At 37.7% G+C, this 21,938-nt stretch overlaps 1 protein-coding gene across 6 annotated transcripts in view; it reads left to right on the forward strand.

The window, feature by feature from the left end:
• The window catches only part of LOC126335175 (uncharacterized), a 224,843-nt gene that overhangs the window by 55,290 nt on the left and 147,615 nt on the right, over positions 1-21,938 (forward strand). For 3 of the 6 annotated variants that reach the window (XM_049998169.1, XM_049998163.1, XM_049998164.1), the window contains exons 9-10: positions 836-910; positions 5,186-5,340. In XM_049998169.1, coding sequence (XP_049854126.1) covers positions 836-910; positions 5,186-5,340 — 230 coding nt within the window. The remainder of the gene's footprint in view (positions 1-835; positions 911-5,185; positions 5,341-21,938) is intronic. The other 3 variants (XM_049998165.1, XM_049998168.1, XM_049998170.1) reach the window with 1 other exon arrangement.

Genomic DNA, 21,938 nt, shown 5'->3' on the forward strand with positions numbered 1-21,938 from the left:
GTTACAATGCATTGAAATAAATTGTGCAACTTTCTTTACCATATATCGTGAAGATGACATGACTCGTAGTGGTGCGAGCCCAAATGTCAAAACACTACTGGAGGGGAGGAATGGGATAAGGAAGAGGAGAGCAACAGACAACAGGAAAGGTGTACTGGGGGGTTAACAGGATGTCTGAGTTTGGATGGGAGCAAGGAAGAGGAAGAGACAGGTGGGGATACAGACCAATGAAGATTGAGGCCAAGGGGGTTGTGGCAAAGAAGAGTATATTGAAGGTAGAGTTTGCATCTTTGCAGGGAAGAATACAGGCAGCACAGACTGTGGAACAGTCAAGCAATTGGGTGGTCCTTGTTATGCCCATGTATAATGCTGCACGGTGTTTGCAACTAAGTTATTAGACCATGTTGCTATTTTCTTTCAGTGACATACTGAAGAATATGTAAATGTCAATGTTACATCTCCCATTAGTCGTCATCAGGATAGAATAAGATTTAAACTTAAGAGAGAAGTCATTAAACTTAAGAGAGAAGTCAAATAAGAACATTCGTGTTAACAGTTATCATGTACACATATCCTGTGTTAGAGTGCAAGAGAATGATCTCAGATCGTTAAACTGGGAAAACAATGAAGTTAGACATGTTAATGCAACATAGCGTATTTCTGATTATATAGTTGAATTTGTCTTGAATTCACTTAAATTTCAATAACAGATGGAAAAACTTAATAGATCAAGTTTGAACATAGGCTTGAAAATCAAATTATAAAACTGATATAATGTACAATGAATATAAACAAACAATGAAATCGTAGAACCAATCTATGGATTTTTGTTTAGGAGAGCTGAAGACAACCGCTGGACAAACAACAAAAGAAAGAAACAGAAGAGTAATAATCACCTCAAGTGCTTTTGGTAAAGTAATATTAGCGATTTGAAAACTGAGCTTCCCAGTGTCTGAAAAGGAAAGTTTACAATCAGTTTATATTAGCACTTTAGACTTACAGTAGTGAGTTGTGGATTTTGAGCCTGAAAATCTTTAAAGAATTGAAGGTTGCTTAACAAGCAGTGGAGATATGCATGTTGGGAATTTCTAGGACAGACAGGAAAACAAACAAGTGGATCAGGGAACAGATTGTAGTGGAGGGAGTTATTACGAGTGTAATGAAAATTAAATGCATACTAGTGAGACATGTAGCCAGTGAATGAGTGAAAAATGAAGAAGGAAGTTCTTTTCTGGATTTCAAGGGGTAAGGAAAGTCCAAGATGACTGGATAATGGAAAGTGGGTTGAAGACTGGGCAACATGCATATGCAGAAGATCTTAGTGTGTGGAAAAGTTGAGAGACCATTATCTAGTATTTTGTGTCAATGGCTGATATTGATTCAGTCCCTACTCTGTGTTTGTTGTATGTTAGAGTTGTTTCTTTTTTATCATTTAGTAAAAAGGGCATGCTGTACGTTACCCAGCACCCACGATCTCTTGAAAGTTGACTCGCCCAGTAGGGAACAGCCATTCAACAGTGTGGGGAATGGATCTGCCCACATCTTTCAGTTTCCTCCGATAACTTCCTGTCTAGCAATCACATCAAATCCTGAAACGTTGTTTTGTGTACTAAATGTGCAGTTCAATACCTCCTTCACATCACATGAGATATGTTCTTATTAACTTTTCAAAGTCAATTACGCGGGATTTATGACAGGTGAAATTGAAAAGTGTTCACATAAGAAACATTAATAAACATAGTCAAGTGTAATGAAAAGAAAATGAATGAACTAATGAAAGTAAGACACACAGATATTCTCAACACACATTTATTCTCAGATACTATTCCTAATCTTTGCTGTACAAATTGTGAACATTGTCCCATTTCAAAATTGCAAAAAGATCTGCTCATTTAGTCTCATAGCATGTGTCAAATTCTGAAGCACAAATCTATTACAAGAACATATTCATATAGTGTATCATAGATATTAACTCAGTCAATAAATAAGATAGAACTCTAGAAATTACGTCATCTTACATACTAAATTCCAGACAAACAAAACACAGTTATCTAGTCTTATGCATATGCGGATAGATTTAAACTCAGTCAGTGGATAAGATAGAACTCCAGAAACTACATGATATTACATACTACATTCATGGCAAACAAAACAAAATTACATAGTCTTGAAAATCTACATAGTGAATATTTTCTTTTAGACTAAGTATCATTATGCATCCATGTTCATATGTCTTGTCCTTTATACTAAATGTTAACAGTGCTTGATATTTTCTCATACTTGCTTTGCTTACCAGTGGCACCTCTTATCTTTACATGTACAATGGGCATTTCCTCAAAAATCATACTGTAATGGATCTTGTCTCTCAATTGTTCAGATATACCACAAATTGGGCTACATGTATCAGTCAAACAAATCCCTTCTCACTGATCAATCTTAATTTTAATGTAAGGACATCCATAATCTGAATCATCATCTTTGTTAGTGGACACTTCATGTAAGAAATCGCTTTGTTTCATCAAATGCTACATCCACACTGTTTTTGCAGAGTTTTATCAACTTTACTGGTGTCATAGCATTACTGTAGTTAGACATGTTATCAAGTAAAGATTGACTGCACTGAAAGGGTACGCACACCCAAGGTTACTTCTACGTCTGGTAGTGACTCTCTAACCAAGATAACATGCTGTGTCCTCCCTTCCAAAAAGTCCTCAATCCAGTCAGAAATTTCCCTTGATACCCCATATGATCATACTTTTGACAATAAGCATAGGTGTGGTATTGAGTCAAATGCTTTTCAGAAGTCAAGAAACACTGCATCTACTGGGTTGCCTTGATCCGAAGCTTTCAGTATGTCATGTGAGAAAAGTGCGAGGTGGGTTTCACATGTTCGATGTTTTCAAAAACCATGCTGGTCAGTACTGAGGTGGTCATTCTGTTCCAGATACCTCATTATGTTTGAGATCAGAATATGTTCTAAGATTCTACAACAAATCACTGTCAAGGATACTGGAGGGTAGTTTTGTGGATCACTTCCACTACCCTTCTTGTAGACAGATGTGACCTGTGCCATTTTTTTCAAGAACTGGGCACGGTTTTTTGTTCAAGGGATCTACGATAGATTATAGTGAGAAGAAGGGCTAACTCATCAGCAAATTCAGTATAGGAACTAACAGGGATTATATCGGTGCCTGGAACTTTGTTAAATTTTAACCTTTAACACAAAACATCGGTCTCTCAGACCCCTCGTTTATTTTAAATGTCGAGTGTGGCAGCACTGCAAAAAAGTGGGGCTTCACTTTCCCAGTACCTTTGCTGCAATACTTGCCACGTGTAAAGCAGCAGTCAACAATCAGTTTTACTTTATCAGTGAAGATGTACAGAGTATTGTTTAGAGGAGTGTGCCTGAGATACTCAAAAGAAAAACTTTTTATTTATCTTTATTGTCTCTTTGTTGTTCGCTCCAAGTCCTGTGTCTAGAGTACATTCTTGAGGCTGTAATTTTTATAACGATGCGGGTTCTTGTTGAACTGAATAACTGTTGAAGATTTGTCTGTTGCTATGAATCTCCTTTATTTTTATCCCATTCTTTTTATATCACACAAACTTCACTATTCCACTTCAGAACACAAATTCACACTGTTGTTGACGAGGTTAGAAATCCGTCTACTTCCATCAGAGGCATGTACTCCTGACATTCTGCAGTGTTCACAATATTCCAAACAGTCCAAAGAGTCCACAAACATTCTTGACAAAAGTTGTATCTTCGCTAAAATGTATTATTATTTTGCAAATGAGTCCAGAAACAAATTTAATAATTATCATCAGATTATGAAATTAATAACAGGAATTTTTAAGTATACTAGAAAATTCGTAATTTTAAATATTTTTAAAAGAAGAGTAATTTTAACTGTCAGTGCATATTGATTGTAACACATTAATTTCTTTTTATACATTTTAGCCTCAAATATAATGCTTCATATACAAAATCATATGAAGCTCATTCAGTTAGACAGCTGATATAATGTTCATGTACATAAGAATCAATAGTATACATGGTATCGGTTATTTCTTTAAAAAAGAAAGGTAATGTTGGTGACACATTACACAAGCTGGGTGAAATGGCCTTTTCTGCAGGAGTAAAAGTAAATGGCAGTAACATGAACGCAATATGCCATAAAAATGGAAATGTATCTGCTCACAATATAATGCAACTGAAGGTACTACAATTGATCAGTTTGCTTATGTTAGCAGCCTTTTCTGTAATGACAAGGATGTAAATGCAAACATCAGCACCAGAATTGGGAAAGCTTCTGCATTCTTCCAAAGTATTGATCCATATGGCAATTAGACACTGTATGTCCACAAAGTTTTGGCTTTGCTACTCTATCATCGTACCAATGGCTGTATCCACAAGTGAGACCTGGAAAATGTCAATAAAATCAGCACACAAGCTCAATGTTTTGCTCAAGGTGAATTTTGAATATCAGTTATTGTCACCCCATGTCAAATGGTGAATTACTGAGAAGAAGTGATCTATTCAACCCACACAAAATTGTTGCTGGAAGAAGACTGAAGATTGTGGAACATGTTCTGTACATGGAAGACTCCCCAAATCAGCACTGTTGTGTAAATCATTGGTTGGGTACAGTAGTAGAGGAAGACCTTGTATCACTTAGAATTGAACTTTTGCAAAGGACCTTCAGGGCATGGACATGAACTGGGAAGCTGCTGGAAACATGGAAGCTAATCGACTACACTAGAGGAAACTTCTTGCTTGATATGCAATTTATCATTGAAGGAACTAAGTCTAAGTAAGTAAATAAAAGGAGGAAGGTGAATAGAGAAATTGGCTCTATGGATTTGAGAATTAGTTGAATCATTAGCTGTTAATGTAGTAGTGAATTTGAATGATCCAACATGACCTGATAAAAGAATGACAAAAATGGGTTGGTTGTCCTTGTTAATTGACACAACCAGGAAAGAAAAACAACTCAAAATAGTTTGTGCAAAGGAGTAATGAGGTTCAAGAAATAAAATTAAGAGAAAGTAGTTCTGTGTCAATGTTTTCATTTGTGTCACTGTACTACTTTATGTGTTAGTTTGTATAGCATTATTATCTGATGTCATTTACATTTACTGGAATGTTAATTACGTTTTATATTATTATCTTATCTGTTGACAGAAATAGCGGTATCCAGAACACAAGAGGTAGTTCGTGACATGTTCATTGCATTGTTGACTTCCAGATTCTGCCTAAGTGAAGGTATTACTCCAACCATAAAGGGAAAACAGAGTGCTGAAATATGTACTCAGATTTTGGATGCAATCGCTCAACAGGTTTCATTTCTTTTGTCTATTGCATTCATTTTTATATTTAGTACAACTGTAGTTCTCTCAGGTACCTATTTAAATGTGAAATTTGTGCCACCATTGTACTGCATCAATTATTGTTGTTGTTTTTAAATTGACTTGCAATTGTGTAGATTAATTTTTATGTGACAGGGAAAGATAGGCTGTTGAATTCTTACCTGAGAAGGTAGGACCAAATAACACTGACAGGGGCCCACATAAATGAAATTCCGGACATAGGGAAAACAAATTGCCAAATTTAATGTTTGAAAGCCATTTAAGAACATTAGTGTAGATAGTAAATGTAGGACATTTAACAAGATGTGTCTAATGTTCAGTAAGCGATATGTAAAACTACAAACAAAATATCAATCTTAATCTTCAAAGTAAATTGTATGTCCAAATACACTTTTGGTTACATTTATAAAGATGCTGAAAACTATTAGAATGGAAAGAAGTATACAGATGCCAGATCAGGGTAGCATAATGGATGTTCTGGGTAGCATAGTGGATGTTTTAAATAAGTTACACACCAAATAACTAAATAGTTCCAGAGATGGATTCCAGCATTCATATGAGTACAATGGCACCTCACTTCACTTTCCAGTCCTATACACTCCTTATTGAACACTTATATATATATAAGTGTTCAATAAGGAGTGTATAGAACCCCAAAAGTGCCCCACTTGTGACAGAATACTTCCCGGGACTGGATCAGACCTTGAATGTGGCTCTCCAGCAGGGATACGACTTCCTAAAATCCTGCCCCGAAATGAGATCCATCCTTCATGAAATCCTCCCCACTCCACCAAGAGTGTCTTTCCGCCGTCCACCTAACCTTCGTAACCTCTTGGTTCATCCCTTTGAAATCCCCAAACCACCTTCCCTACCCTCTGGCTCCTACCCTTGCAACCGCCCCCGGTGTAAAACCTGTCCTATGCACCCTCCCACCACCACCTACTCCAGTCCTATAACCCGGAAGGTGTACACGATCAAAGGGAGAGCCACGTGTGAAAGCACCCACGTGGTTTACCAACTGACCTGCCTGCACTGTGACGCTTTCTATGTGGGAATGACCAGCAACAAACTGTCCATTCGCATGAATGGACACAGGCAGACAGTGTTTGTTGGTAATGAGGATCACCCTGTGGCTAAACATGCCTTGATGCACGGTCAGCACATCTTGGCCCAGTGTTACACCGTCCGAGTTATCTGGATACTTCCCACCAACACCAACCTATCCGAACTCCGGAGATGGGAACTCGCCCTTCAGTATATCCTCTCCTCTCGATATCCGCCAGGCCTCAACCTCCGCTAATTTCAAGTTGCCGCCGCTCATACCTCACCTGTCTTTCAACAACTTCTTTGCCTCTGTACTTCCGCCTCGACTGACATCTCTGCCCTTACTCTTTGCCTTTAAATATGTCTGCTTGTGTCTGTGTATGTGCGGATGGATATGTGTGTGTGTGTGTGTGTGTGCGAGTGTACACCTGTCTTTCCGCTCCCGGGATTGGAATGACTGCTTACCCTCTCCCTTAAAACCCACATTCTTTCGTCTTTCCCTCTCCTTCCTGAAGAAGCAACCATCGGTTGCGAAAGCTAGTAATTCTGTGTGTGTGTTTGTGTGTTTTGTTCATGTGCCTGTCTGCCGGCGCTTTCCCGCTTGGTAAGTCTTGGAATCTTTGTTTTTAATATATTCTTCCCATGTGGAAGTTTCTTTCTATTATATATATATATATATATTAAAAATAAAGATTCCAAGACTTACCAAGCGGGAAAGCGCCAGCAGACAGGCACATGAACAAAACACACAAACACACACACAGAATTACGAGCTTTCGCAACTGGCAGTTGCTTCGTCAGGAAGGAAGGAAGGAGAGGGAAAAATGAAAGGGTGTGGGTTTTAAGGGAGAGGGTAAGGAGTCATTCCAATCCCGGGAGCGGAAAGACTTCCCTTAGGGGAAAAAAAGGACAGGTGTACACTCGCGCACACACACACACACACACATCCATCCGCACATACACAGACACAAGCAGACATATTTAAAGGCAAAGAGTTAAGGGCAGAGATGTCAGTCGAGGCGGAAGTACAGAGGCAAAGAAGTTGTTGAAAGACAGGTGAGGTATGAGCGGCGGCAACTTGAAATTAGCGGAGGTTGAGGCCTGGCGGATATCGAGAAGAGAGGATATACTGAAGGGCGAGTTCCCATCTCCGGAGTTCGGATAGGTTGGTGTTGGTGGGAAGTATCCAGATAACTCGGACGGTGTAACACTGTGCCAAGATGTGCTGGCCGTGCATCAAGGCATGTTTAGCCACAGGGTGATCCTCATTACCAACAAACACTGTCTGCCTGTGTCCATTCATGCGAATGGACAGTTTGTTGCTGGTCATTCCCACATAGAAAGCATCACAGTGCAGGCAGGTCAGTTGGTAAATCACGTGGGTGCTTTCACATGTGGCTCTCCCTTTGATTGTGTACACCTTCCGGGTTACAGGACTGGAGTAGGTGGTGGTGGGAGGGTGCATAGGACAGGTTTTACACCGGGGGCGGTTGCAAGGGTAGGAGCCAGAGGGTAGGGGAGGTGGTTTGGGGATTTCATAGGGATGAACCAAGAGGTTACGAAGGTTAGGTGGACGGCGGAAAGACACTCTTGGTGGAGTGGGGAGGATTTCATGAAGGATGGATCTCATTTCGGGGCAGGATTTTAGGAAGTCGTATCCCTGCTGAAGAGCCACATTCAAGGTCTGATCCAGTCCCGGGAAGTATTCTGTTACAAGTGGGGCACTTTTGGGGTTCTTCTGTGAGAGGTTCTGGGTTTGAGGGGATGAGGAAGTGGCTCTGGTTATCTGCTTCTGTATCAGGTTGGGAGGGTAGTTGCGGGATGCGAAAGCTGTTTTCAGGTTGTTGGTGTAATGGTCGAGGGATTCAGGACTGGAGCAGATTCGTTTGCCACGAAGGCCTAGGCTGTAGGGAAGGGACCGTTTGATATGGAATGGGTGGCAGCTGTCATAATGGAGGTACTGTTGCTTGTTGGTGGGTTTGATGTGGACGGATGTGTGCAGCTGGCCATTGGACAAATGGAGGTCAACATCTAGGAAAGTGGCATGGGATTTGGAGTAGGACCAGGTGAATCTGATGGAACCAAAGGAGTTGAGGTTGGAGAGGAAATTCTGGAGTTGTTCTTCACTGTGAGTCCAGATCATGAAGATGTCATCAATAAATCTGTACCAAACTTTGGGTTGGCAGGCTTGGGTAACCAAGAAGGCTTCCTCTAAGCGACCCATAAATAGGTTGGCATACGAGGGGGCCATCCTGGTACCCATGGCTGTTCCCTTTAATTGTTGGTATGTCTGGCCTTCAAAAGTGAAGAAGTTGTGGGTCAGGATGAAGCTGGCTAAGGTGACGAGGAAAGAGGTTTTAGGTAGGGTGGCAGGTGATCGGCGTGAAAGGAAGTGCTCCATTGCAGCGAGGCCCTGGACGTGTGGGATATTTGTGTATAGGGAAGTGGCATCAATGGTTACCAGGATGGTTTCTGGGGGTAACAGACTGGGTACGGATTCCAGGCGTTCGAGAAAGTGGTTGGTGTCTTTGATGAAGGATGGGAGACTGCATGTAATGGGTTGAAGGTGTTGATCTACGTAGGCAGAGATACGTTCTGTGGGGGCTTGGTAACCAGCTACAATGGGGCGGCCAGGATGTTTGGGTTTGTGAATTTTAGGAAGTAGGTAGAAGGTAGGAGTGCGAGGTGACGGTGGGGTGAGGAGTTTGATGGAGTCAGGTGAAAGGTTTTGTAGGGGGCCTAAGGTTCTGAGGATTCCTTGAAGCTCCGCTTGGACATCAGGAATGGGATTACTTCGGCAAACTTTGTATGTAGAGTTGTCTGAAAGCTGACGCAGTCCCTCAGCCACATACTCCCGACGATCAAGTACCACAGTCGTGGAACCCTTGTCAGCCGGAAGAATGATGATGGATCGGTCAGCTTTCAGATCACGGATAGCCTGGGATTCGGCTGTGGTGATGTTGGGAGTAGGATTAAGGTTTTTCAAGAAAGATTGAGAGGCAAGGCTGGAAGTGAGAAATTCCTGGAAGGTTTGGAGAGGGTGATTTTGAGGAAGAGGAGGTGGGTCCCGCTGTGATGGAGGACGGAACTGTTGCAGGCAGGGTTCAATTTGGATAGTGTCTTGGGGAGTTGGATCAAGCTCGTAATTCTGTGTGTGTGTTTGTGTGTTTTGTTCATGTGCCTGTCTGCCGGCGCTTTCCCGCTTGGTAAGTCTTGGAATCTTTATTTTTAATATATTTTTCCCATGTGGAAGTTTCTTTTTGTTATATATATATATATATATATATATATATATATATATATATATATATATATATATATATATAAACAAAGATTCCAAGACTTACCAAGCGGGAAAGCACCGGCAGACAGGCACATGAACAAAACACACACACAGAATTACTAGCTTTCGCAACTGATGGTTGTTTCTTCAGGAAGGAGAGGGAAAGACGAAAGGATGTGGGTTTTAAGGGAGAGGGTAAGGAGTCATTCCAATCCCAGTGGTGTCCATTATCAAACTGGTGTATAGTATTCATCTTTTACAGCTACACGGTCAAGTATGAATTTTTACTGTTGCTGCTGAAAAGGTTGTAAACATTTTGTTCATCTTAGGCTTTTGGTGACAGCTTTTGTTGTGGTTTGATGAAGCTAGGTAACACCTTTTGTAGTGGGTCGCCTACTTTGTTTCTTCATTTGTTGTCCTCGGTGTCAACGTACTGGTTGAAAAATGAGGTTTATAATTCCGAAACTGACTACTGTAAATAATGTAGCCAACAGGTGCACAGTTGCGTTTCATTGTACTTTAATTTCGCTGTTCACAACCCCCTAATAATACACAGCTATATGGCCAGTGCACTATTGTTTAACTTTTGATAAGCCTCATTAATAGTTAGCAGGCAAACCTCCACATACTGCTACAATATCTACAAGCAGTAAAAAACATAACCACATGATTCACAATTCTTGAAGAATATATAGGTACGTATGGAAACAGACAATGTCATTGTTTTTACACACAGCCTATTGGTGTAACACTTATTTCACTGTTAAGTAGGTGTATTGTTGTCATTCTAACCAACACAGGTTCCTCATCTGAAACTAAGCTGTTGACTGACTGACTAATGACCAAAAATCCTATCCTCACAATAATAGGTACTGAAAGTACACTTTCTTCTTCTATTATTTCACCCTCTTTGGGGTACGCTGGATCAATTATTTCTTTGTTCCCAGTATTTCTTCATTATTTCTGATCTTCTTTTCCTCTCTTCTTCCGAGATGAGGGGTTTGGATTTTTGTGTAGATTTGTCTTGGAACCTTATGTTTTCATCTTTAGTAATTAATTTAGCTGTTCTATCAATAAGTGAATTTTCTGAAATTTTTAATTCTTCTAGGTCTTTCTCAGTTCCTTTAAACCAGTTGGGTTTCGTTTTGCAGTTACGAAAAAAGTCAAAGATTTGTTTAGTTAATCTGTTGGAATTCATTTGAGAAGATGACCATAAAAATTTATGCTCCTTTTTCGCATAGTATCTGAAAGTTTCATTTTTGTTGTGTGTAATCTCATTATCTTGAAATTTTGGTCCTATGACTTTTCTTAAATTTTTCTTTCCTTTAGCTCAAGTTTCTCCATTTGGCCTTTGAAATTCATGTTTAGTGTTTCTGCAGCATACAGTGCTTCTGGCTTAATCACTGTCTTGTAATGTGTATTTTGGGCCCGCATGAAAGGGATTTTTTGTTGTATGTGTTTTTTGTTAGTTGGAAGGCCAATTCAAGTTTATTTTTTCTGTATTCCATTGCTTTGCTTTCCCCAGCATTCCAACTAATTCATTTTCCGAGATATTTGAATCATTTTACTATTTCAATCTTTTGTTCTTGAACTTTGAGGTATTGAAATGAGTGCTTGATGTTTGCCAATATCTTAGTTTTTTCAAAGGAGATGTGAAGACCTATTTTAGTTGCTTGTTTCTTAGTTGAAGGATTTGCTCTTGTGGTTCTTCCATTGTTTCAGCAAACAGGGCCATATCATCTGCAAAAGCAATGCAATTTACTTAAAGGTTCTTCTTTTTTACAACCCAGTCTTATACCACTCTTAGTATTTGTGTTCCACTCTCTGACTACTTTCTCAAGTGCACAAAAGTACACTTTGTTCAAAGTTAAATTTACAGAAATTACAATTGAATCTTAACTCATTAAATTAACTGAATACATTGAAAAATTGTGTCTTTTTAACAGTTTCTTCTACTGCAAGAGTTATGCCAAATTATTTGTTTAAATCATGAAATTAACAAATTGAATTGAATTGAATTTTATTTGATCCTGTAAGATTACATTGTGTACAGTAGATGCACGTGTAATATAGGACATGTCAAAGTGTTAACATTCCTTATCACTTATTTTTCTACACCTTTAGCTTACATTTTTACATTACTGATAATGAGTAACAATATATACAAATTTAATGGCATAAGTATTCTGCAACACTGTAAAACTCTTTTTCAATGAGATATTCTTTAAGTTTCTTTGGAAAGTCATTGTGAAGTACACTATCTTTCAGGGTTTTGGGCAGACTTCTTAGTAGTCTGATACCAAACTACTGGGGTCCTTTTTCTAGCATTGCCAGACAGTGGGGTAATTTATCATTACCCCAACAATACTTTTGACAAAACTGTTAATTACTTTGGAATTAATTCACAGCTGGTTTTTCTAACATGTTTTCAAATAGAGCCAAATAGATACTTTAAGATTACTATTATTTTGTCTTCCAAATGTTTATAATTAGAATAGTATTGATATTAGTGTATACATCAACAGTAGAATTTAAGTTACGAAACAATTACTGATTTCGCCCTGTAATAAAAGATACTAGCTAGGCACAGTTGAAATAAATAAGAAAATCAATTACATACATATAACTAAGCACAAAATTAGATCTGGTGTTAAATTCTTTAAAACTGAGGGCCAACCTTTCTCTTTTATGAAAATACAGATTATACCCATGTATGTTAATGGTAATTAATTCAAAAATGAAAAAAACAAATTTAAGTAGACAGATGGAAAAACAAGAGGGGAATTACAATTATCCCAGCTTGCTTCATCACACTTTCCATTGGCACTTGATTTCTACCTTGGAGGTAATAGCATCGGATGTTAGCCACTGTGCTGATTGTTTGCAGTAAATATGTCTTTTGGCCACATGTTTGTCTGAACAGTCTTTCAACCAATTTTGTTGGTGGCACCCTTAATTTTGTCTTATGTCTTTTGGCCACATGTCTGTTTGAACAGTCTTTCATCCAATTTTGTTGGTGGCACCCTTAATTTTTATTGTAGAATCTTACTTTTTTTTCTAAAAGACAATTGAAGTGTACTGGAGATAATCTATCACCTTGGCTTACACCTGTATTTATTTTAAAGGACTTAGAACTTTCAGCCTTGATCTTTACTCTTAAGACTATGCCTCTGGGCATTTCATCAATTATATTTGCCACTTAAGTTTTAACACCAAATTATCAGTTTTCTTTGTGTAGCATTTTCAGATCAATAGCTCCACAAACGTTCCAACTTTTTTTTTTTTTTTATAAAAATCAATATTCTGTGACATATAGTAGATTTCAGATTGATTATCTGTTCTGATCAGGCTGCTAGGGCCTCCTTATCTGTTGTTAGATGTTGCACTTAGTTTTGTCAAAACTTGAAGTCTCATACCTTTCTGTCCTGGACAGATATCCTAGAAACTGGTGCTATGAATGGTGGTGCCAGGTGATGTAGATAAAACATGAAGTTAATGACCTGTTCCAGTTTTACAGTTTATACAGGTAAAGAGACATGTATCTCCTCCTCCATAAACATATCCAGAAGAGAACCAATTCAGCCATTAATGAGAGTCACTTTACTGAGACATGATATACAATGTCAGTAAGTCACAGTGCTCATGAAACAGTTTGTAATATTGTCATCAGAATTTATAACTTTGTACAGTATTGTACTACAGGTTGTATATGTGGATGGTTTTTCCCAGATTTCCCAGTTAAAAATACACTTTTTTCTTCCTGAAAATGCACATTTTTGGGTTAAAATACACTTTTTGCAGGTGAAAATACACTATACCCCTGGTGAAAGTACATTTTTTCCTTGTTAAGTGACAATATACTTCCTCTTGGGGCTGTAAAACATATCAGGCCTTTCAGTTGAAAAGGTGTTATACACCGGCATAGAACTTTCCAACACTCCCAGCAAAAAATAACATTTCCGAAAAATCTTTAATGCATTGCACATGTAATATGCAAATTTTGATATTACGAAAGTGTAAATGCAAATCACCAAATACAGCATGGTAATTTCTGAATACAGAACACCAAAATATATGAAGTGTGATGCCCATGCTACGATATGGAAACAGAAATCTTAGTAGTGCTCCAAGTGGGATGGCAGTGAACTTTGAATTCGGGAAAATATAACGCAATAATTTGTGTTCATGCTTTGTGAAATACAAGTACTAGATGATATTTTTCATCAACGAAAGCTAAGCTTCCACATATAATACTGGTTGTCAAAATTTGTTTGCTGCTTTTTCCGAGCTTGTGGTTAGGCAGGATCCAAAGGACACAGCTAAAATTTCAGCAGCTTAATATTTCTGACAGCCACCATTGTAAACTTCACTGCTGTGCACTAAAAATTTTAGAGGTTACATGGCTGAATGCGTATTCTATTGAGCACTTCGACTTCTCCATAGAAAAGTCAATTACATATGAAATTGCTCCTTGCACTTTCTTTTTAAGGATAATTATACTTTTTGTCATCATTATTGCATAATTTGTAATCTATGAAAAAATTAAAAATTAAAACCTAACACTAGAGACTGGTCTTTTTTAGCATGTGTTACTCTTTAAGATGTGTCAAACACGAATGCACCAGTACAATTTTAAATGATGGCATAAATGGCTGGTACTCAGATTGTTAAATTTTGAAAGAGTCAAGTGCTCCATGATTTAAGAAATTCAGTGCACTTTATCATACATAACATAATTTCTCTTGCATAAGAGGAAATTTACTTTGAAAGTAATGCTTCTCAAACCAATGTTTGCAATATTTTCCCGCAACTTGTTAAGAAAGTAAACTGTTGTGACATCACGCTCATTGAAAGCAGTTTGTTGTTATGAAGTATTGCATAGTCTTTGTCCTGAAGCTTGAGGCACATTTTTCTGTCGGTAGACACTTGTATGTGCACAGTGTTTTTTGTTGTAAATAGCACATTTTCTTTGCAACTAAAGCTTTATTTTCATGTTGCTCTCTCTTTTATGTTTTATTACTGCAGTATTGTTTTGCAGTAGTGGACTGAAGTCAAATTCTTTGTTATCATTTTATCAGTTCTTACTTGTCAAAATTACGGAAATTTGACTGAAACTTAAAATAATGTAAAGTTCTCAGAAACCCAAATAATTGGTGGATATTTCCCAGATCTTTCTCAGATGAAAAAATTTCAGTGTTTGTCCTGGATTTCCTGGTTGTCCTGGGGCATATACACCCTGTACTACTGTTATATAATTCACAAGAGTATGTCAAACACTATTATTGCTCGTCATCTGAAAGCCTGTTTATGAGTATGACATCCGTCACGAAATGTTTTGTATGGTTCTAAATTAATCTAAACCTTAAATACAGACCGAATTGATTATTGAGGAGTGATGAGTTCGTCTGATTCAGAAGAAATACAGCCATAGAATTATTTGGTCAATGTTCAGAATCTTGCAATCATTGAAGTTCAAATTTGTAGTATCGGAACTATTAATGTCAATTATTTCTTAAGTTCATTAACTTCATATAATTCCAAATACGTTCTCAGAAAGTTGAGGATGTCTGCTTTTGAGTGAGTGATAACAGTACTTCCTCTGCTACTTATTAGCTCACAACATTTTACAGGTATATGACGTCATCATAAATTTTAGTTAGCTGTAGTTTTTATTTACTTGGGCTATTGGTAAAATGAATTGCAACATTGTTATCAGGGATGTAAATATAAAGATCTGAAACATAAGTTTAAATGAGATTTTGCATAAATAGCAGTTTGACATATTCCTGTGTGTGTAATATACAGGATTTGTACAGAAAGTAATGGTCACACTTATTATTATTATTTCTCTTTCCTGTCTCAGACGTTATGTCTGGTTAAAAGTGGAAAGTGACGCGGACCTTGATCAAGTGTGACTTCCTTTTAACTGTACGGTACATTTACATTGCATTTAGGAACTTTTGGGTAATTGAACATGTATCAATAATTACAGATTTTTGTAGTTGTATATATACGTTTGGATGTAGCTGTATTGCGTTGATGTACTGGTGGATATTGTGTTGTACGACTCCTGTAGTTGGTAGTATAATTGGTATGATGTCAACTTTATCCTGATGCCACATGTCTTTGACTTCCTCAGCTAGTTGGATGTATTTTTCAATTTTGCCTCCTGTTTTCTTCTGTATATTTGTTGTATTGGGTATGGATATTTCGATTAGTTGTGTTAATTTCTTCTTTTTATTGATGAGTATGATGTCAGGTTTGTTATGTGGTGTTGTTTTATATGTTATAATGGTTCTGTTCCAGTATAATTTGTATTCATCATTCTCCAGTACATTTTGTGGTGCATACTTGTATGAGGGTACATGTTGTTTTATTAGTTTCTGTTGTATGGCAAGTTGTTGATGTATTATTTTTGCTACATTGTCATTTCTTCTGGGGTATTCTGTATTTGCTAGTATTGTACATCTGCTTGTGATGTGATCTACTGTTTCTATTTGTTGTTTACAAAGTCCGCATTTATCTGTTGTGGTATTGGGATCTTTAATAATATGCTTGCTGTAATACCAGGTGTTTATTGTTTGATCCAGTATTGCAATCATGAATCCTTCTGTCTCACTGTATATATTGCCTTTTCTTAGCCAAGTGTTGGATGCACCTTGATCGATTTGTGGCTGTGTTAGATGATATGGGTGCTTGCCATGTACTGTTTTCTTTTTCCAATTTACTTTCTTCATATCTGTTGGTGTTATGTGATCTAAAGGGTTGTAGAAGTAAATTGCAATGGTGTAGCCGATGTATTTATATGAGTGATTGCTTTATGTATTTTGCTAGTTTCTGCTCGTTCTAGAAAGAATTTTCTTAAATTGTCTACCTGTCCATACTGTAGGTTTTTTATGTCGATAAATCCCATTCCTCCTTCCTTTCTGCTTAATGTGAATCTTTCTGTTGCTGACTGTATGTGATGTATTCTATATTTGTGGCATTGTGATCGTGTAAGTGTATTGAGTGCTTTTAGGTCTGTGTTACTCCATTTCACTACTCCAAATGAGAAGGTCAATATTGGTATAGCATAGGTATTTATAGTTTTTGTCTTGTTTCTTGCTGTCAATTCTGTTTTCAGTATTTTTGTTAGTCTTTGTCTATATTTTTCTTTTAGTTCTTCTTTACTATTTGTATTATCTATTCCTATTTTTTGTCAGTATCCTAGATATTTATAGGTATCTGTTTTTTCCATTGCTTCTATGCAGTTGCTGTGGTTATCCAACATGTAATCTTCTTGTTTAGTGCGTTTTCCCTTGACTATGCTATTTTTCTTACATTTGTCTTCCAAAAGCCATATTTATATCATTGCTGAATACTTCTGTTATCTTTAGTAATTGGTTGAGTGGCTGATTTGTTGCTGCCAGTAGTTTTAGATCATCCATGCATAGCAAATGTGTGATTTTGTGTTGGTATGTTCCAGTAATATTGTATCCATAATTTGTATTATTTAGCATGTTGGATAGTGGGTTCAGAGCAAGGCAGAACCAGAAAGTACTTCATGAGTCTCCTTGGTATATTCCACACTTAATCTGTATTGGCTGTGATGTGATATTATTTGAATTTGTTTGGATATTAAGTGTGGTTTTCCAATTTTTCATTACTATGTTTAGGAACTGTATCAATTTAGGATCTACTTTGTATATTTCCAATATTTGTAGTAACCATGAGTGGGGTACACTATCAAAAGCTTTTCGGTAATCAATGTATGTGTAGTGTAGTGATCTTTGTTTAGTTTTAACTTGATATGTCACCTCTGCATCTATTATCAGTTGCTCTTTACATCCTCGTGCTCCTTTGCAACAGCGTTTTTGTTCTTTATTTATAATTTTGTTCTGTGTTGTATGTGTCATTAATTTATGTGTAATGGCTGAAGTTAATATTTTGTATATTGTTGGTAGGCATGTTACGGGGCGATATTTTGCTGGGTTTGCTGTGTCTGCTTGATCATTAGGTTTCAGATAAGTTATTCCATGTTTAAGTGTATCAGGGAATGTGTATGTGTCTGCAATGTAACTGTTAAATAATTTATGATACGAATGTAATAGAGGGAAACATTCCACGTGGGAAAAATATATCTAAAAACAAAGATGATGTGACTTACCAAACGAAAGTGCTGGCAGGTTGATAGATACACAAATAAACACAAACACACAGAATTCAGGCTTTCGCAACCAACAGTCGCTTTATCAGGAAAGAGGGAAGGAGAGGGAAAGACAAAAGGATGTGGGTTTTAAGAGAGAGGGTAAGGAGTCATTCCAATCCCGGGAGCGGAAAGACTTCCCTTAGGGGGAAAAAAGAACAGGTATACACTCACACACACACACACACACACACACACACACACACACACACACACACATTTCCATCCGCACATCATTGTGTGTGTGCGAGTGTATACATGTTCTTTTTTCCCCCTAAGGTAAGTCTTTCCGCTCCCGGGATTGGAATGACTTCTTACCCTCTCCCTTAAAACCCACATCCTTTCATCTTTCCCTTTCCTTCCCTCTTTCCTGATGAAGCAACCAATGAATTTTGTGTGTATGTTTGTGTTTGTTTGTGTATCTATCAACCTGCCAGCACTTTTGTTTGGTAAGTCACATCATCTTTGTTTTTAGATATGTTAAATAATTTAGTTGGATGTGAATGTGTTGAGGTGAACTTCTTTAGCCAGAAATTTGCTATTTTATCTTTTCCAGGGGCTTTTCAATTGTGCATATAATTAATTGCTCGGGTGACTTCATGTTGCAAAATTATCACTTCAGGCATTTGTGGTATCATCTTGTATGTGTCTGTTTCTGCTTGTATCCACCGTGCATGCCTGTTATGTTGTACCGGGTTTGACCATATGTTGCTCCAGAAGTGTTCCATGTCTGTTATGTTTGGTGGGTTGTCTATTTTAATGTGTGTGCTATCTATTGTCTGATAAAATTTCTTTTGGTTTGTGTTGAATGTTTGGTTTTGTTTCCTTCTATTTTCACTTTTTGTATCTTCTAAGTCGTTTGGCCAATGCTTGTAATTTCTGCTTCTTTTTATCTAATTGCTCTATCGCTTCTTGTTGTGAGATTTTACCTAACCTTTTTCGTTTTTTGTCTGATATTTCATTTCTTATAAATTGTGTTAGCTGTCCGATGTCTTTTCTCAGTTTTTCTATTCTGATCTGTAGCCTGTGTTGCCATGCTGGTTTTGTGGGTTTCTTCTGTGTGTTGGTTTGTTCTGATCTCTGCCTAGTGTGTATATTTAGTGTAGTGAGTGCTCCTATATAAACTAATAGTTGTAACTCTTCCATAGTTATATTTTCATTTATTTTGTTGTGTATGATCGTGTTGATAGTTGTTATTTTTGTTTCAACTTGTGGGTTATTTGCTGGTCTATGCAAGAATGGTCTAATATCTGTATTTGTGTCTTTGTATTCTATATATGTTCTAATTCTGACTGGGGTATCCTGTTATTTTTGATTATTACACGGATCTGATCAGCTAGTCATTGTTCCGTTAAATTTTAATTCTGGGAATCTGGCAATAAATGTTGAGTATACTTGTGATCTGTATCCAGTTGTATTGGTTCCTAAGTTTGTTGCTTGGTAATAACAGAACATGAGGTGTCTGTTAACTTCATCTGACCATCTCATCGTCTATCTTTGTTTTCCTTTTAGAGTGGTTGCAGGAAGCATATCCTGCGAAACACCTCTATTTGGATTTAAATCATTTTCTGTGTGGCTAGCAGTATCGTTACCATTGTGGACAGGCATAGGGTTCAAGCGTTGTCCCCGACCATGACAGTGCTTGTCCGAGGCTTCATTAGTTCTGTCCTGAACCAACTAATCACACTAAAAGCGGGGTTAGCCCTATTAGTGGTTTATTCTTTTTGTTGTCTTTTACGACTGGCAGAACATACCGAAGGCCTATTCTTTTCCCGGGCCTCTACGGGGTTTATTATTATTATTATTATTATTATTATTATTATTATTATTATTATTATTATTCACGTAGTAGACCCTTTCTGGATCACATGAAACTTCTACAGTTCTTCTTGCGGTTTTTCCATGAGACCTTCATTGTCTCGCTCATGGCTTTCTTTCTTTCATCCGTCCACTTTGTACTGATCTTTTTGGCTCTCGTCTCTGGTCGGACTTCCCACTTGTCTATTTTGCTTCTGTAGATGTTACTGTCTGCAGTGTCCTGAATGGTGAGTTGAGCATCAGTAAGACCTCTTTGTACTTGTTCGACCCATGTCAGGCTTTCAGTGGCTGTGAGTATCTGGCTTGTGAGTTTATACTCAGGGAGTCTGTGTATGTGTGCATAGAATTTAAGGCATCTTTTTCTAATGTCAGCAGCAATATTTGAAATTTCCTCTTAGTTTTGTTGGTTTGCATTGTATATCCAGCTTCAGTTTTTCATGGCCCAAGGATTTTCCTGTGTCAGATCCCTTAATCGAGCAGGTAGGTTAGAAAATTTAAAAAGGGAAATGAATAGGTTAAAGTTAGATATAGTGGGAATTAGTGAAGTTCGGTGGCAGGAGGAACAAGACTTTTGGTCAGGTGAATACAGGGCTATAAATACAAAATCAAATAGGGGTAATGCAGGAGTAGGTTTAATAATGAATAAAAAAAATAGGAGTGTGGGTAAGCTACTACAAACAGCATAGCAAACACATTATTGTGGCCAAGATAGACACGAAGCCCATGCCTGCTACAGTAGTACAAGTTTATATGCCAACTAGCTTTGCAGATTATGATGAAATTGATGAAATGTATGATGAGATCAAAGAAATTATTCAGATAGTGAAGGGAGATGAAAATTTAATAATCATGGGTGACTGGAATTCGTCAGTAGGAAAAGGGAGAGAGGGAAACATAGTAGGTGATTATGGATTGGGGCTAAGAAATGAAAGAGAAAGCCGTCTGGTAGAATTTTGCACAGAGCATAACTTAATCATAGCTAACACTTGGTTCAAGAATCATAAAATAAGCTTGTATACATGGAAGAATCCCGGAGATACTAAAAGGTATCAGAGACAGACAGAGATTTAGGAACCAGGTTTTAAATTGTAAGACATTTCCAGGGGCAGATGTGGACTCTGACCACAATCTATTGGTTATGAACTGCAGATTAAAATTGAAGAAACTGCAAAAAGGTGGGAATTTAAGGAGATGGGACCTGGATAAACTGACTAAACCAGAGGTGGTATAGAGTTTCAGGGAGAGCATAAGGGAACAATTGACAGCAGTGGGGGAAAGAAGTACAGTAGAAGAGGAATGGGTAACTCTGAGGGATGAAGTAGTGAAGGCAGCAGAGGATCAAGTAGGTAAAAAGATGAGGGCTAGTAGAAATCCTTGGTAACAGAAGAAATATTGAATTTAATTGATGAAAGAAGGAAACATAAAAATACAGTAAATGAAGCAGGCATAAAGGAATACAAATGTCTCACAAATGAGATCGACAGGAAGTGCAAAATGGCTAAGCAGGGAGGGCTGGAGGACAAATGTAAAGATGTAGAGGCTTATCTCACTAGGGGTAAGATAGATACTGCCTACAGGAAAATTAAAGTGACCTTTGGAGAAAAGAGAACCACTTGTATGAATATCAAGAGCTCAGATGGAAACCCAGTCCTAATCAAAGAAGGGAAAGCAGAAAGGTGGAAGGAGTATATAGAGGGTCTATACAAGGGCGATGTACTTGAGGACAATATTATAGAAATGGAAGAGAATGTAGATGAAGATGAAATGGCAGATACGATACTGCGAGAAGAGTTTGACAAAGCACAGAAAGACCTGAGCCGAAACAAGGCCCCGGGAGTAGACAACATTCCATTAGAAGAAAGATTAAGGAAAGGCGAACCCACCTTTCTAGCATTTATAGACTTAGAGAAAACTTTTGACAATGTTGACTGGAATACTCTCTTTCAAATTCTGAAGGTGGCAGGGGTAAAATACAGGGAGCGAAAAGCTATTTACAATTTGTACAGGAACCAGATGGCAGTTATAAGAATCGAGGGGCATGAAAGGGAAGCAGTGGTTGGGAAGGGAGTTACACAGGGTTGTAGCCTCTCCACAATGTTATTGAATCTATCTATTGAGCAAGCAGTAAAGGAAACAAAAGAATAATTCGAGTAGGTATTAAAATCCATGGAGAAGAAATAAAAACTTTGAGGTTCACCATTGACATTGTAATTCTGTCAGAGACAGCAAAGGACTTGG

Source organism: Schistocerca gregaria, chromosome 2 (genome assembly GCF_023897955.1).
Source record: "Schistocerca gregaria isolate iqSchGreg1 chromosome 2, iqSchGreg1.2, whole genome shotgun sequence".
NCBI lineage: Eukaryota > Metazoa > Arthropoda > Insecta > Orthoptera > Acrididae > Schistocerca > Schistocerca gregaria.